General features: G+C 42.7%; 1 protein-coding gene across 1 annotated transcript in view; it reads right to left on the minus strand.

Annotated features, from left to right (window-relative positions):
* LAMB4 (laminin subunit beta 4) overlaps positions 1-18,392 on the minus strand; it is a 149,355-nt gene that overhangs the window by 87,528 nt on the left and 43,435 nt on the right. The window contains 8 exon segments of the mRNA XM_084977505.1: positions 525-713; positions 3,885-4,005; positions 5,726-5,940; positions 6,115-6,178; positions 7,276-7,464; positions 8,740-8,813; positions 11,627-11,762; positions 15,090-15,247. Coding sequence (XP_084833631.1) covers positions 525-713; positions 3,885-4,005; positions 5,726-5,940; positions 6,115-6,178; positions 7,276-7,464; positions 8,740-8,813; positions 11,627-11,762; positions 15,090-15,247 — 1,146 coding nt within the window.

The following is an 18,392-nucleotide window of genomic DNA, read 5'->3' on the forward strand; positions in this document are numbered from 1 at the left end:
AACGAGTAAGATACTACATTTGACAAAGCTACTGGTGGGTATATGATTTATATTATTATATATATTTTCTCTATTACTTTATCTATGTGACATATTCCATTTTTAAAAGTTGAGATTAAAGATAAAATGAAAAAAAATTGAAAGGTTAAAAAGAGAAAAACAAAACAAGGTCATAGTTGGCTTAGCGAAATGGAATCATCTACAGCCAAATGCTCTAGTCAGTTTCTCTAGTTAGTGGCTTTCCTGAGCGGATACTGCAGGTGTTTGCTGCATCTTCGGAAACCATCGCCCCCTCCCGGTTGAATCTAGAACACTTTTCTCATTGACCAGTATCAGCCAGGGCAGCAAGACCACTAGGACAGCCCAACTTGTTCAGAGAGAGAAAAACTCTCAGAGCCAAAGCAATTTTGCAAGCTCCACCCCCAAGAGAGCAGTCTGGAGATGCTGTTAAAACCCAGTGCAAGCAGCTCCTTTAGCATCTGCTCAGATGAATGGCCAGGATGGCTCAGAGGCTGGAGACTCACGAATGCACGCATGAGGATCCGAGATGGGCTTGAGGGGGTCCCTGTAGAAAAGGGGTCTACAGCGATCGCAGTGCTGGCCCTCGGTGTTGTGTCAGCATCCGTCACACACGCCCCCGCTGCGGCCACTGCTTGCTAGATACGTGGTCATGTTGAAGTGACAGTGGTCAGAGTGACTGTTACAGTGACAAGCTGAGAACGAGAGAGTCATGAGAAAGGGTCAAGGTCCTGGGGTGAGGGAGCCAGGATCTACTGACATCACACATCCCCCCTCCTCCCTTTTCTTCAGGCTTCTTAAACCAAGTAAACAAAGGCTTAAAAGAGGTGCTTTCAAAGATCTCTCTAGTACTCTGATATGCTCATATACTACTATATAAGGTGTTCCCAAAACATGTAACATGTATGTTTTTTTTTTTCTTTTTACTGCTGTACCTGAGGCATGTGGAAGTTCCTAGGCTATAGGGATGGGTGGAACTGGAGCTGCATGACAGTCACTGGCCTTCATTACAGCCACAGCAATGCCAGATCCAAGCCACATCTGTGACCTGTGTCTCAGCTTGAGGCAACACCAGATCCCTCCTTAACCCACTGAGCAAGGCCAGGGATTGAACCTGCATCCTCATGGAGACAATGGCAGGTTCTTAGCCCACTGAGCCGCAATGGGAATTCCTTCTCTTTTTTTTGTCTTTAAATCAAGCAAAGAAATATGAATCATTTGGGTGATCTAGAAGTCCTAGAATGTAGTATTTTTGCTGTTGTTCAGTCAAGAATACTTTTACTGACTTAGGCTTTGTGAATCTGAGTTTTTATGTCATATGCTTTGTAGGTAGGATTGCATGCTCTAGATCAGATGTTAGAGCTGGGTCCAGCCAGCCTCTTCTTCTCTAGGGCAGAAGGGGTTTGCAGCAATCGCAGTGCTGGCCCTCCTGGTGTTGGCCGGGGGCGAGGAGGGGGGCGCACAGGCCCTTTTCCTCCCATCTGGGGCCCAGTAAGAGCAACAGAGGAAGGGCAGTGTGGGTGAAGCAATTTGTCTGTCTTCATTGCAATGTCTATGGTGTTGGTCTCATTGGGTTTTCCTCTGTACACAGCTGCAGTTTGGATTTTGCCAGCCTTGTACCCTACGATGCTCACGGATGGGGCTTTTCCATGAGAGCTCATCTCATGACCTCTTGCTCCCTTGAATCCTGTTTTTCCCACATCTGGGAAAAGAAACTGAATAACAAGTTCATCAGAATCTCAAGGCAGCAAACACATGACCAAAACCCTCCTACCTTATTAGCCTAAATATTGTATTAAAACATACAACTCTTTCAAACTCTATCCTGCACCTCATTTCTCCTCTTATCTGACATATGGCTTTAAGGTCATGTTCACTGAGTGTATGATTATTCAGGAAAATACTGGGGATCTTGGTACCAATTCCAGTGGTTACCGAATTCCTGGAGTAGCACCGTCCCCACCAATATTACCATCCCACGGCTCTGCCCCAACTCTGGAAAGGGGCCGCACACCTTACATATTGTCTCTTTTTTAAAATTCATGGTAGGAGTTCCCGTCGTGATGCAGTGGTTAACGAATCCGACTAGGAACCATGAGGTTGTGGGTTCAATCCCTGGCCTTGCTCAGTGGGTTAAGGATCCGGCGTTGCCGTGAGCTGTGGTGTGGGTCACAGACGCGGCTCCGATCCTGTGTTGCTGTGGCTATGGTGTAGATAGGTGGCTACAGCTCCAATTCAACCCCTAGCCTGGGAATCTCCATATGCCGTGGGAAGCGGCCCTAGAAAAGGCAAAAAAAAAAAAGACAAAAAAATAAAAAAATAAAATTCATGGTAATTTTTGGTGTGTGGTGATTTTTCTGTGAGATGATGGGCGTGTCATACAATCAGAGCTGGAAACCACAGGCTCACTCTTAAGCACACAGGGGGGCTTAGAAATCTTGTCCCATTATTTCTTTATCTGAGCACTTGCCTGAGATCAAAATTTTCATCAGGAGTTCCTGTCGTGGCTCAGTGGTTAACGAATCTGACTAGGAACCATGAGGTTGCGGGTTCGGTCCCTGCCCTTGCTCAGTGGGTTAACGATCCGGCATTGCCGTGAGCTGTGGTGTAGGTTGCAGACGCAGCTCGGATCCCGCGTTGCTGTGGCTCTGGCGTAGGCCGGTGGCTACACTACAGCTCCTATTGGACCCCTAGCCTGGGAACCTCCATATGCTGCGGGAGCGGCCCAAGAAATAGCCAAAAAAAAATTTTTTTTTCATCAGATCTTCTCCTAGAATCTTTAGCACATGCTTTCTGTTCTCCCCATCCTTGCCCTTCCCATGTCCATTAATTCCCATTGCTCTGTGCTGAGTCTCTCTTTTTTATATAAAGAATTCTTTAATTTCTTTTCTTTCTTTCTTTCTTTTTTTTTTTGCTGCACCCACGGCATACAGAAGTTCCCGGGTGGGGCCAGGGATCAAACCCACTCCACAGCAGCAATGACAACACTAGATCTTTAACCCTTAACCAGGTAAGCCACCAGGGAACTCCTCCAGTCTCACTTTCACTTTCTTTGATACTCGTAGTAGTTATGTTAAGCCCGACCCTGTAATTTTTGCTTTTGACTTTTAAAAATTTCTTCCGATCTTTAATAGTTAATACCATATCTGCAGAAACTGAATTATGTGTAGACGTTACATTAAATCAGTGACATCTGGCATAAGGAATTTGCCTACAAGAGTGTTGACTCACTATGTTGTCAAAACATAGCAGTCGCCCCAGGTGTTAGAGGGAAAAAGAAAAGCACATGATCTTTTCAGTAGTTACCCAGAGAGTTTGACCTGTAGTTTTTCTTAGTCCCCCCCATTTTTAAAAGTTTTATTGAAGTATAGTTGATTTACAATATTGTGATAATTTCTGCTGTACAACAAAGGGATTCGGTTATGCATATAATTTTGATACCTGTTTAGGACTTAACAATACAAATGATGTATGGTTGTTTTTTTATTTATTTATTTTTTAAAATTTTTTGTATTTGTCTTTTTAGGGCTGCACCCGAAGCATATGGAGGTTCCCAGGCTAGGGGTCCAATTGGAGCCATAGCCGCCGGCCTACACCAGAGCCACAGCAACACCAGATCCGAGCCGCATCTGCAACATACACCACAGCTCACCGCAATGCCGGATCCTTAACCCACTGAGCGAGGCCAGGGATCGAACCCGCAACTTCATATGGTTCCTAGTGAGATTCGTTAACCACTGAGCCATGGTGGGAACTCCCTGGTTGTTGTTGTTTTTTGAAGCCTCACAGAAATGGAACTAAATGTTCTTCAAAACAAGGAAAGGAAGAGCACATTGAGTCTGTGCTGGGAACAAACATCCACCCACCTCTGCAGGCGCTGTCTGAGGGACCCACAGCTGGCCTCCAAGGAGCATCCTGGAAGAAGTCCTTGCACCTCTCATAGTTCGGGCCGTCTGTATTGTGCTGACAGACACACTGACCATGAACCTGCATGCGTGACCAATATAAACAGTGTGAACAGAGGGATTACCTTTGAGGATGCTGGGGTTTTCTAAAAGGAAGATGACATACCAGGTCTTGGGGCTCCCCTGGATCTTAGTTTCCCATTATATTAGTTATAATACCAACATTGATTATCTTTTACGATTTACTTAACCAGGTTTTAAATTTTAGTTTATTTGTTTTCTTTTTTGGCTGCCCCATGGCATACGGAGGTTCTGGACCAGGGATCAGATCCAAGTCATAGCGTCGACCTATGCCACAGGTGCAACCATGCTGGATCCTTAACTCACTGGGCTGGGGCCAGGGATCGAACCTGCGTCCCAGCACTCCAGAGATGTTACTGCTCCCATTGGGCCACAGCGAGAATGCCTAGTTTTTACATTTTTTAAAATGTAACATATTCAGTGAACACTTACAATAAATGTTTTGGCATTTCTGAGTTGTGGTTTCAGGAAACACATTGGAACCCTCAGCAAAATGAGGGCCAGGATGGGGAGTGTGTGAGCGTGTGTGTGTGTATCCATGGTGGTTTAGGAGCATCAAGGAAAGGAGGAAAGGAAGAAAACAGAAAGAAACTGGGGAAGGGGGTGTGAGCCCCTTGGTTTTTCATAAAATGCTCTCAATGTCCATGTTCCAAGGAAAACATCCCACTTTCAGTGCAACACGGAGGTGGCTGGGTGGAAAGATGGAATTGCCTTAATATCCAGCCTTGTCTATTAAGACTAAGAGTATAAAACCATTTAGTAGTCACACCCCCAGGACTCTGCACCAAAATACAATTCTTCTACTACATCACTCTTTTAAGACTAGTCCCTGGGAGTTAATATTGTGGCACAGCAGGATTGGCAGTGTCTCTGGAGCACTGGGACATAGGTTTGACCCCTGACATGGGACCGTGGATGAAGGATCCAGCATTGCTGCAGCTGCAGTGTAGGTCTTAACTGTGGCTTGGATCTGATCCCTCGCCTGGGAACTTCATATGCTGAGTGGCCAGGGGAGGTAGGAGGGAAGAAAGAAAAATAAGATTTGTCCCAGGAGTGGAGGGGAGCTGCTACTGATGGAGTCATTCACAGTAGAAGAATGGTACTTGGAGTGACAAATTTTTCAGAGCCAGACATCACTCCAACACTTTGGCACTGAGCACAGACTCTTGCAACAAAACTTCAGTATATTTTTGAGAGACAATGCATCTTCATTTCCTAAAAACCCATAAACAAAAGGGAGCAAGATGGACGATCTTGAAATCGTAACCTATAAATCCTGCTCTCAGGAGTTCCCATGTGGACCAGTGGGTTAAGAACCTGACATCATCTCTCTGAGGATGCAGGTTTGATCCCTGGCCTCGTGTGTAGGTCACAGATGCAATTTGGATCTGGCATTGCTGTGGCTGTGGCATAGACCTCAGCTGCAATTCCGATTTGACCCCTAGCCTGGGAACTTCCATATGGCACAGGTGCAGTCATTTAAAGAAAAAAGATAATAAAGTAAATCCTGTTCTCCAGCTCAGTGACACCCCTATGTGGAACAATCCACAAGAACCTCTGTCCAGAGAATCAAAGGCCACCAGACGGCCTGATGGGCCAGGTGGAACAAGACTGGCCCAGCACCTGGATCATTGATACCTGCATAGTCTGATTGATACTCAGCACCGGGTCAGTGAAAGGAAGAGAGGAGAGCCCACAGTGCGTTTGGGTTGGTAACTCACCGTTCCAGGAGGGCTGAAAACATCTCCTCGCACCTTCTGTGTCGGGACGCACTCACTGGCATGGCCATTGCAAAAACAGCTCCCCTGAACCACCATCTCATACAAGGCATAGTAGTATTTATCCAGGGAATCATTTTGCCTTTTTCCAAGCAAAGTGTCCCCAAGGGTATGGAGTTTGGTAAAGTTTATCCTCAGGTTTGTTAATGTCACAAGGTCTAGAGAAAGGAAAAATCATGAAAACAATGAATCGAAGTGCTTTTTGGTTTTATGGGTTCAAAGTGCCCTCCTTGACTGACACCCTTTATGTCCTATAGAAATGCAAGGACAAGGAATCCACTTAACGAGTAATTGTAGTAAAATTGATGCGAAAAATATAAAGCAATTCATACCCTGGATGTAGGAGCTGTAAGGATCATCTATTTCGAAGCTGGGATCCAAAATCTTTAAAACAACCTGTAAAACAAATGTGGGTAAATTTAGGATATTTTACTGCAAACACATAATTGTTAAATATACATTGAAAGAAGAGATCCCGCCCTTACCAGAAAGCTGAGCCATTGCATTCTACCTGGTGTAGAATACAGATTATCATTTGGGATCACATATGAATAAAAGTGCCAAGAATGAAAAGGAAGGAAATTTGTTAAACAGATATCCTGGCTTTTGGGGTACAAGTGGTCCAGGCAGACAGAAGTGGTGATACCATTGGTGAAATGGCTTGTGTGCTGGGCTGGGGTGGAGTGATGGGGTTACAGTTCACCAAGTCACCACCAATCTGGATCTGGCAAAGGATTCTGCAGCTGCCTTCTGCCACCATTCCTCTACTCCATTTGATAAGGTAACACCTCCCAAGCTCACTCCTACCTGACCCTCTGCCCGTCACCTGCTTTGTTCCAAGGAAGTTCTTGGCAGGTTCCACCCAGAAGGGAGCTTATAGAGCATGATGCTGAGACAACACTGCCAGTCTCTATGGTGCCTTTGCAAAGATTAGAATCAGATGTTCCCTCCTCCGATGCCCCAGCCACAGGTCCCAGCCTGCATCTTAGCCCTCACTCACCTTCAGCAGGGCACTTTTATACAGGATGGTTTCCTATTAGTTATTTATAATTTTCAGAATATGACATGAATTTAGGACTCATTTCAATATAGATGCTTTCATCCTTTTTTTTTTCTTTTCTTTTTAGGGCCACACCTGCGGCATATGGAAATTTCCAGGCTAGGGGTTGAATTGGAGCCACAGCTGAGGACTGCCACAGCCACGGCAATGCCAGATCTGAGCCACATCTGCAACTTACACCTCAGCTTGCAACAACTCAGGATCCTTAACCCATTGAACGAGGCCAGGGATCAAACCTGCATCCTTATGGATGCCATCAGGTTCTCGACCCGCTGAGCCACAACAGGAACTCCAAAAGGCTTTCCTTCTTAAACAACCACCAACTCAAGTTCTATTTCAGTAGGTACTACCGGAATTGTTTTCATCTCAATTAACCACATTCATGAAAAAAGGTTTCATCTCTACCAAAGAAATCTAGGAAAGGACATGCTACCTCACCACCAGTGGAGGGTTCCACATCTGAATATCTGGAGTCACAAACAACATCTCCTACTCCCTGGGCCTGGCCGGAGGTGATGTTGGGAAAGGATGTAGCACAGTCTTTGGCAAAATATTTCACCACTTTCCAGGTGTATCCATAGTCTGTAGAGCGTTCAACTAACACTGCGGCAGGCTGAAAGGTCTATGAAAAAATGAGTTCCACTTGTCATCATACTTCACAAAAGTGCCTTGAATTGCCCACTCCAGACTGACCATTTATATTTTCTACTTCCATTTTTTTCCAAACTTCATTCATATCTCTTAAATTCTACTCTACCACGAACACCCTGAAATCTCTAAGCGAGTATTTACGAGCGCAAGCTTTGCCCCCAAATTGAATCCCGTTTTTAAATTGTTTATGGCCCTATGAATTATTCTTTGAAGAAAAGATAGCATACACATTTTTAAAAACCTAATGCAGTTGATACTTAATGGCAATTTGGATGTGGTTTTCTTTGCCTAGAATGCTTTACCTCTGGCAAATTCTTACACATCCTTCAAAATCTACTGTCAGGTTTACCCTGATTCCCCAGAGCTGACTTAGCCTCATCAACCAACACCCACCCCCCAGCATTCTAATAATACATCTATTTCTGCACTTGTTACTTTGCATTTTAATTTCAAATTTATACATATTTTTTCATTCATGTTGTGTTTTTAATTTTTAAAACCTCAAAAACAATTTCTTTTGGCTGAACCTGCAGCATGGGGAAGTTCCTAGGCCAGGGATTGAACTTGCACCATAGCAGTGACAACATGGGATCCCCAACTCTCTGAGCCACCAGAGAACTCCCTAAAACTTTTAACTTAATATTCATTTTTTTATTACCAAAACCTAACAATAATCCTGACATCAAAATTAGAACTCTGATAAATAATTAAAGATGGATTATGGCATTGTCACTGCTGTGGCTCAGATTGCTGCTGTGACATGGGTTTGATCCCTGGCCCAGGAACTAGTGCATACTCCAGGCATGGCCAAAAAGGAAAAAAAGAAAAAGAAAAACAGACTGACTATAGCCCAGGATTTTCTCTGGTATCTCACTAATCTCAACAAAGAACTTTTAAATTTTCTTCTTCTTTTGATCATATTTTTTTCATATTTCCCTAAATAATTTATGCAGAAAATTATATTTTTCTAATTCTTGTGGTTCCTCTCATCCTAGTTTTGGATGTTTCCTTATAGTTCTGTCTTTCAAGATTTTTGTTGAAGTTGTTAACCATTAAGTTAATTAGTTAATGGCATTTTTGGGGGGGTTTTTTTGGTCATTCAAAAACAAAAACCCAGATGAACAAAGCTCCAGTCTGGATTTCAACAGCCTTTTGTTCTCTGCAAGGGAAGGAAGCAAAATTCCGGGTATGCCAAGCATTTGGTAAGTAGATAAGGAGGCGGGGCGGCAAGCCTATACATCTGTACCTTAAAGGTCAGAACAAGGTGACTGAACTGAAATAATGCTTCTAGGTCCAGTCGGATGCTGACATGATCAAGACCTAAAGGAAAATCCAGAAAGAAGTAAATCAGTGATTTTGAGAGACTCCCGTGTATCATGCTAATCTCTCCTGTGGCTTGTCTGTCACAAAACCCTTTGAAATCACATGGCTGGTGATGAATACCCCTGCCTCGTCCGTGGGAATTTTTTCCCATGCCATTCACCACCAGGAGAAAGTCTACATGAGGTAGTAGTGGTTTCCTCCTGACTGTGCCCACCTCCATGTTTTGGTGGCAATGCACATGGCCACTGGGTGGCAGTGTTAGACACCACGGAGGGCTTCAGGACGTACCCTATGGGTGCAAAAAGAGGGTTCATTTCCTTGACCTCAACACTTGACTCCACATAAACGGGAGCTGGCAAGTCAGCATGGCAAACACCCACACACCCTTCTCTTCCAACAGCTGCAAATAATCATTCGAACTAGTTTTACTGTCACTTAGCATTAAATAAAGACTATTCCCCTGGACGTGGAGCCTCAGCCCCAACCCAGATTCAATGGAAGCTGCTCTCTGGCAGCACTGTTCTGTTTGACAGAAAAATAATACAAGTCATGTGGGGTCATTAGCATTTTCTAGCAGCCACATTAATAAAAAGTAAAAAGAAGCAAGAGAAATTATTTATAATATATTTATAAATTATTTATATTATGTATAAATACATTGAATCCATTATATCAAAAATATTCTCATTTCGATATCATTAATATTTTAAGAATAGCAATAATTTATTTTTATTATTTTTTTATTAGAGTACACTTGGTTTACAATATGCCAGTTTCTGCTATACAGCAAAGTGACCCAGTCATGCATTTCCTTTCTTGTATTATGGTTTAGCACAAGAGACTGGGTATAGTTCCCTGTGCTATACAGCAGGACCTCATTACTTATCCATTCTAAATGTAATAGTTTGCATCTGCTAACCCCAAACTCCCAGTCCATCCCACTTCCTCCCCCTCCCCCTCGGCAACCACAAGTCTGTTCTCTATGTCTGTGAGTCTGTTTCTAAATTACAGATAGGTTCATTTGTGCCATATTTCAGATTCCACATATAAGTGATAACACATGGTATCAGGCTTTCTCTTTCTGACTTCACTTAGTATGAGAATGTCTAGTTGCATCCATGTTGCTGCGAATGCATTATTTCATTCTTTTTATGGCTGAATAGTATTCCATTGTATACAGAAATGCTTTGCTATACATATATACATTTTTTTCTACACTAAGTCTTAGAAATCCAGGATGTTTTTACACTTAAAGCACATCTCTGGATGTCTGGATTACCTATGTTTTATATGCTTGGTAGCTACCTGTGGGGCCACAATATATGACATTATAGCTGCAGAGAACAGTCCTGCATGGCAGTGAATTGGGATGCAGCTTCAAGTTCTAGGGTGAATGGCTTAGAGCAGGGTTTGCTGCTGAGAGGGCAGCCACATCCAGGTTTGGTGTCAAGAGCGCCTAAACCTTTCTGGAAAGGTGATCTCCTATCCCCTCTCTAAAGTTTTTGGTTGAGAACCAATCTTCTGTGGAGTCAGCTTTGACAGAAGGGCATTGCTTTGTAAGATGTGGAACAAATACTGGACGTGTGGGTCAAAGACTCTGTTAAAACTGGTGCAGAGTTCCCACTGCAGAGCAGTGGGTTAAGTATTCAACTGTGGTGCATCAGGTTGCAGCTCAGATTCAATCCCTGGCCCTGAAACTTCCATATGCTTCGGGTGTGGCCATTAAAAAAAAAAAAAAAGCCAAAAAGCTGGCCCCATGCATCAATGTGGTAAAAGCCACCTCACACTCGCCAAGGAGAGTCCAATGAGAGATCCACCATTAGGATCCAAAATGAACTGGCATTTAATAGACACCAACTGTATACCTGTCCAATGGTTGACATCGAAAAGCAGCCTCCCAATATTCTTGCCCTAAATGATCTCATATATTATGATGACTCCCAAACTCCCCTCTCAGGGTCTAGGATCCCCTAAGGGAAATATGGTTGAGACTCCAAAGAGAAGAGAGGGATTGTAGCCTGATGTGGCAAAAGGAATCACTGGGGGGCGGGGGAAGGGGGGTGTTAAGAGTTCCAGACAGTGTCGAAGAGCGCCCATCATGAGTGAACCAGCTACAATAAGCATAAGGTCCTGGGCTCAGGTGGGAATTGAGAACTCCCTGATCAGGTCCAAACTTACAGTGGTGTCTAGAAAGTAGGGATAGTCAGGGCCAGTGTGAGGTTCAGTATCACAGTTTTTTTATGAACAGGGAAGGCCATATACATCCTTTCATCCAGGAAAGAAAGAATTGCCATCAGTAGCCAATTATCCTTTCAATTCATTTTTTTATATAAAATTTTTGGCTTGCAGCAAGAAATGAAATGTCCCTTCTCTCTTGCCCTTTGTGTATCAAAGAAGGAAAAAAACACATGGTATCAACTTGCAGACTTCCCCCGCGTTACTATTTCTGTTGCCATCAGTGTGTTTTGTATTAGGCTTAATTTACCAACACCTCATAAACTTCCTTTTTTTTTTAACAAAGAACAGAGGATGCAGAGATTTTTTTCCCCACATGGAAAGAGTGAAACACTCTGAGTTATGTGCTTAAAAAATATACTTCGATTTCTTAAGAGGAAAATAATCTTTCTTAAAATGAAAATTAAATGTTCTCCTTATACAGGGTTTTATATTCGTGGTGGCTACTGTCCTAGTTCCATATAACTCCTTGTTCCATATAACTTCCATATAACTCCGTGCTAAAATCCTACACAGAGAAAGACACCTTATTAAAAATAGGAAGAAATAAAAAATTGGAAAAAACTTAATCATACCGTTTTCAGACTGCCACCATTTCTTTTCCCTGTCTGGTTCAAAACTTGTAATTGCATTCTCAATGGTGTGGCTGTTGGACGGGGTGTGTGGATCATATGGAAATCTGGAGTCACAGATGAAGCATTTTTGTTCCCCCTGGAAAATACATTGTGAAAATTAAAAATAAAGAACTGTTATTGCTTATTGTTGATCTGAATTTAAAAACAAGCTGTCCTATATTTGTCAGGCAATCTGGCTAAAAATAAAAAGCAGAGGAAATGGCAAGACATCAATTTTTTCCATCAATAGGTGCTTAAATACAATAACAAAACTAAAACATGACCTAGAATTTTATACATGTATATACCTAGGGAAAAATACAAATTTATGCAGAACTAGTAATTTTTCTCACACAAAAGGCAGATAACCTGAAGGTTATTTTAAACTAGAGAAAAATAATTCGGTTATACTCTAGAGTTGGCATGACATCCTTGAGTCAAGGAAAGAATAATTGGTAAGAAATGAATGAAACAGTTGGCCACTAGTTTATCTGCAACCACCATGCTTTCTCTCTCAGACCTAATTTTTGCCATGAAAGCTTTCAGGATCAAAACCTTTACATCACACCTGTGGATTTTGTAAAAGATTTTCATTAACTTCACAACAGAGACCTACCCTCTTGCCCTGCAGACTAGAAGGTGAATTCACTAAAATTCCAGTTTTAGTGAACTGGAACTCATTTTACTTGGGATGAATTTTCAAAGGTCATAACAGTCAAGATTGGCCTTTGAGTTTGCTTAATTTAATGCATCCACTTGTGGCTATACTTACTTAAAACTCCTAAGGAAATCTCCTCAGTAGATTTCCAAAGGACTGCCAACGGCTGCACAGTTGTTCCTGGCTAATATGTGCAGGACTCTGAAGGAGCATTTTGCCCAAGTTTCCAGGAAGCAGGAGCTATTTATTATAATCCTCCGTGCCAGTAATTGGCTGCAACAGCATGTGTGCTGGTAGGTATTCAGTGAATGTTCGATTTTATGTCTGACCAAGCCTTACTCTGCCTCTTCCTCAACTTTTCTCTTGATTCACTCAGCTCAGGTACTCATTTCTTGCTCTTCCTTGAGCTCACCAAGAACTCTCCTAAGAGCTCTCGTCTTGGCAAGAGCTGTTTTCCACTTCCCCCAATCGTCCCACCAAATAGTCTTTTTTGCTTCTTCCCTTCTCTAAAGTGTTGGTTTAAATGCCAAAATCTCTGAAAGGCTCTCCTTGATGCTTAATGAAAATCCCACCACCTTCCCCCACTCTGGCCTTCTGCCACCCTCTATCTTTACCCTGCTTTATCATATTTTCTCAGCTTCTATCACTATAGGAGAATATATTATATATGTGTTGGATGACTGTCTCCATAATTAGACTTTAATGATCCTTAACCAGCTGTGCCAGATCCTTAACCAGCTGTGCCACAGCAGAAACTCCTCTGTAAACATTTTAGAGCACATCCTTTTAATGGGAGTGGCTGCAGAGGATGCTTAGTTGTGGCGACCAGATATGGGAAGCCCAACTTGGGTAGCACTCTGAGTCAATGCTGACTTGAAACTTCTGAAGAGACTGTTAAGCTGAAGAGCTCTTTGCTAGATAATGGATGGGAAAAGATTATCCCCCATGCCACCTGAATGTTTAGGTAACTAGTACCTGCAGCCTCACCTGTAAGACTTTGTTGGCTGGAAGGTATTTTGAGATTTTTTTTTCCTAGCTCTAAGAGTTTTAAGATTTCTGGAATTCCCTAGACCAAAGAAGTTCTCAAGTTTAATTGACTTCTATCATTGGTGTCACTTTGCAATGCAGGTACATCAAGTTTTACTGACCATCTGAGCATACTGGCTCATGACAATGTAAGCAAACGCCAACGGTGGAAGTACATGATGGGCAATGCCAGTGTTGGAAAGTTTCTGATACTGGAGTTGGGAACCCCTTCTTTGTCCTGAGGGCCTGGACTTAAGGAAGCTACCTGAAGAGCCTTCCATCCCACCCGGCCTAAAGTTGAGTGAAATTTCTCCAGTGTCATTTCCTTGCACATGTAGAGAATTTGCTTTCTTATACAAGTACTTTCCAAACTTAGACCAATGCTAAGCACTCAGGTATTGTCTCTATTGTCTCCACTTATTTATAATCATCTCTTTTACTAGAAACCAATTAGAATACAAAGCCTTTTCCAGAGGCCTCCGGGAGTTGCCCCAGATGAACAATACCTGGAAAAGCCTGGGCCACTCACTTTAGGCCTCTGTCCAACTTCCTTCCTGCACATCCTCTCAGTGAAGGGGCTGACGTGATTGTCTCAGGCTTTTCAGCAGGTATGATACTCAGATGACCTTGGATGCTTGTCCCAGAGCCCAGAGAAGAAGAAAAACTGTCAAGCAACTGGCTCTTCTATAAAACTTGTCTTTAAGGAGTTCCTGTCGTGGCGCAGTGGTTAATGAATCCGACTAGGAACCATGAGGTTGCAGGTTCAATCCCTGGCCTCACTCAGTGGGTTAAGGATCTGGCGTTGCTGTGGCTATTGGTGCAGGCCAGGAGCTACAGCTCCAATTCGACCCCTAGCCTGGGAACCTCCATGTGCCGTGGGAAGCAGCCCTAGAAAAGGCAAAAAGACAAAAAAAACCCAAAAACAAACAAACCAAAAAAACTTGTCTTTAAGAAAAAAAGGCACAAAAAGATGTTCCAGGTTGGGACTTTATAGTCTCTAGACAAGACAATTCCAAGTGGTCTTATGAGGCTGGCATACAATCCACCCAAATCTAGACTTGCTGCCTCTCCTGCTAACTCGGGACAGTGAGAACTCATGTTCAGCCTAATAGCCTTGTGGTCCTGAGGCAGTCTTCCATTTTTTTTCTTTTTCTTTTCCTTTCTTTTTTTTTGCTTTTTAGGGCTGCGCCTGTGGCATGTGTAAGTTCCTAGGCTAAGGGTCAAATCCAAGCTGTCAGCCTACACCACAGCCACAGCAAACGTGGGATCCAAGCTGCATCTATGACCTACACCACAGCTTGCGGCAACACCAGATCCCTAACTCATTGAGTGGGGCCAGGGTGGAACCTGAATCCTCATGGATACTAGTAGGGTTCTTTATGTGCTGAGCCACAACGGGAACTCCCAGAATCTTCCATCTTTACTGGACTATCCACTCCATGGGAGTCAGGAAGGCAGCCAAGCAGAACAGTATACTGCACAGTACTCTCTGCAAAGGCTGACCAAGCAAAGCTTTTCTGTCCAATTCTAAATGTAACAAGAGAGATAAAGCTAATCTTCCCCATTTTCTGATCAGAGTTTGTTTCCCAGATGTTGGATTATATCCCCTGTAACAGTGGTGTTTGGAAAGGCATGCTGTCCACCTTCTGTACTGTTGTCTGGACAACGCTAGAAGTACTTAGAAAAATCTACATCACTGATGGAACCATGTCTCAACAAGTAAACAAAGAACCAACCTACCTCGAGGTAGCTGAGGATGCAGTATTTCTGGGCCCCACCTAGCCCGCAGGTAGAAGAAGCCGTGAGCTGCTCACTGCGCCCCACTAGGAGGTTGCCAGTCAGGGGGCGGCAGGCACCCTTGCTGCATTCCTCTTGGGCTTCCGTGTAACTGAGCAATCCTTGAATACAACAGAGACAGGACATAGGAGGCAGTCTAAGGGGAGCAGAAGGCTTAAAGGAGGAACTGGTTAAGTGGGAGAGTGAACAGTCCACGTATTTTTAATACTAGTTCTGTGATCGTGAAGCCCCTGGTGGTTAATGCTGTTTGCCTCAGCCTGATGGAAATCTCTTAGTCTGGGAGGTTCCATTATCTGTGTTCACCTCCTCACTTGGTTGAGCCTATAGCCAGTGACTGACGGATGCCCAGTCTGAAAGGTGGGTGTCATCGCCTTGGGCTGGAATCCACTCTCTGGTATGATTTATGCTCAGAACCTCTCCTGGGAGAAAGTTAAAGCCAGACTGCTACTGGGGCCCATCTTGACTCCACCTCCCAGATCTTCCTCCTCGGAGCCCTCCCACCATAAACCACTTATATGCAAATCCCTGCCTCAGGCTCTGCTTTGGGGAAACCTGATCTGAGACAGCCTCCATTGGCTGGGAACTCTCCATGTATCATTTTAGGAGAAAATAACAAAGATGCAGGGACAGGAGGAAGGAGAATCCTGTTGTTCCAACCTGGAGAAACTCAACTGGAGAATTTTAAAAAATCCATGGGAAATAACTTTCCCTTAAAATATGTAAATTCATTTGCCCCCCTGTATAACCCCCTTGGTAAACCTGAACTGTTGGGTTCAGACATACCCACTTGTGGAACAGATTGTGCCCCTTGGGGATGAAGGATGGAAGAGAATGAGGTCCAGCCTGTGGACCACACTTAGCCCTCGGTGCCTGCTGTCCACCAGCTATATCGTGAAGGATTTGGTCACAGATGAGATAAGACCCTTAAAGGGCAACTCTATCTTATCTGTCACCTTAGTTCTCCATTTTTCATGAGTAGCTTTTGAGAGGACATCCTTGAATCTTGGTTTAAAAGTGACTTTTAAAGTTCTTTTTATTTTAAAACGTTCTATCTCCCACATGTGAACGTGGATGGGTAGGGTAATCTCAACTCTTTCTTCCCAGCATAGTTTGCCCAGAGTTTACTCTATTATGTTTTTTCCTTTTGTCCACCCATCGACATATGGAGTTTCCAGGCCGGGGTTCAGATCTGAGATGCAGTTACAACCTATGCTGCTGCTGTGGCAATGCTGGATCCCACTGTGCCGGGCTGGGGATTGAACCTGCATCCTGGCGCTGCAGAGATGCAGCCGATCCCACTGCGCCACAGCAGGGACTCTTCCATTATGTTTAAGTTACACATTTGTAACCCGTTACATGTTAAATAGGTTTGTTTATTGTTGAGAAGACTGAGTAAAACAAAGTGGAAGCTTACTGGGGGTGAGGTCTAAAATGAACACACGTATAAAGATAAATGCACATAAAATGCGAACCCACTGTAATATTTTGCTGATAGCCATTTATAGAAATAGTTCTATCTCCCTTTTAAAAGCATATTTGAACAGGCAAGTATAGTTTCTTTTAAAATTCAATTAAAGGGTAGGAATTCTGTTTGATTTTCAAGGCCATAATCTAAGCACTCATTTTTCTCTTGGTTGCCAACTCAAAGTACAGACACGATAATTTTGCAGAAATGAAATAGCCTCTGAATTGAAAGACACAGGACCCAGAATAGCTAAAACAATTTTGAAAATCATTCTACTTGATATTAAGGCTTACAATAAAGCTAGAGTAAGCAAGAGAGTATAATATTGGTGGTGGTGGGGAATAGACCCATAGATCAATGGAACAGAATGAAGAATCCAGAAACAGACCCACACAGATATGCCCAGATGATTTTTGAGGACCAAAGGCAACTCACTGGAGGAAGGATGGCCTTTTCAACAAATGGTTCTGGAACAGGTAGACATCCATAGGCAAAAAAAAAATGAACTATAACCAAAATTTCACATCTTATACAAATATGAACCAAAAGTCCATCATAGACTTAGAAGTGAAATAGAAAACTATAAAGCTATAAAACTCCTATCAACATATAGGAGAAAATGTGGGGACTCAGTGCTAGGAAAAGCATTTTTAAAATTTACTTTATTTAATTAGTTTATTTTTAAATTATTTTTATTTTTTCCATTATAGTTGGTTTACAGTGTTCTGTCAATTTTCTACTGTACAGCAAAGTGGCACAGTCATACACACATACACATTCTTTTTCTCACATTATCCTCCGTCATGTTCCATCACAAGTGACCGGGTATATTTCCTCTGCTATACAGCAGGCTCTCATTGTTCATCCACTCCAAATGCAATAGTTTGCATCTATTACCCCAGACTCCCAGTCCTTCCCACTCCCTTCCCCTCCCCTTTGGAAACCACAAGTCTGTTCTCCAAGTCCATGGTTTTCTGGAAAAGCATTTTAGAATTGACAACAAAAGCATGATCCATAGGAGGAAAAATTAAGTTGGACCTCATCAAAGTTAAAAACTTTGCGAAGAGGTAAAAATGTAAGATACAGACTGAGAGACCATAATTACAAATCGCCCAGTTGACAAAGCTCTTGATCTACAATATATAAAGAGCTCTCCAAACTCAAGATTAAAAAACCCATCCCACTAGAAAACGGCAAGCAGCACTTATAGACATTTCACTGAAGGAGATAGACAGATGGCAAAGAAGCAGCTGAAAAGATGGTCAACATCATTAGCCATCAGGAAAATGTAAATCAAAACCACAATAGTGCTACATACCTAGCAGAATGGTGAAATAAAAGACAGTGATAACTCCAGCTGCTAGAGAGAATGTGGAGAAACTGGACCATTCATACACTGCCGGTGGGAATATAAAATGGAACACCACTCTAGAGAGAAGTTTGGCAGTTTCTTACAAAGCTAAGCATTTGCTTACCATACAATCCAGAAATTGTACTCTTAGGTAATTATCACAGAGAAATTAAAATGTATATTCACACATTACTCAGCTATTAAAAAGAATGAAATAATGCCATTTGCAGAAATATGGATGGACCTAGAGATTACCACACTAAACAAAATAAGTCAGAGAAAGATAAAAATCAAAAAAAAAAAGAAAGACAGAAACCATTGGATATCACTTAAATGTGAAATCACACGAATCAACATATCTACAGAACAAAAATAGACTCAGAGATACAGAGAACAGACTTGTGGTTGCTGGAGCAGTGAGGGGGAGGGG

This window comes from Sus scrofa, chromosome 9, assembly GCF_054392235.1.
Source record: "Sus scrofa isolate SSC_HxYL_T2T_F1_AM1 chromosome 9, Sscrofa_HxYL_maternal_Yorkshire_Landrace_v2.0, whole genome shotgun sequence".
Lineage (NCBI taxonomy): Eukaryota > Metazoa > Chordata > Mammalia > Artiodactyla > Suidae > Sus > Sus scrofa.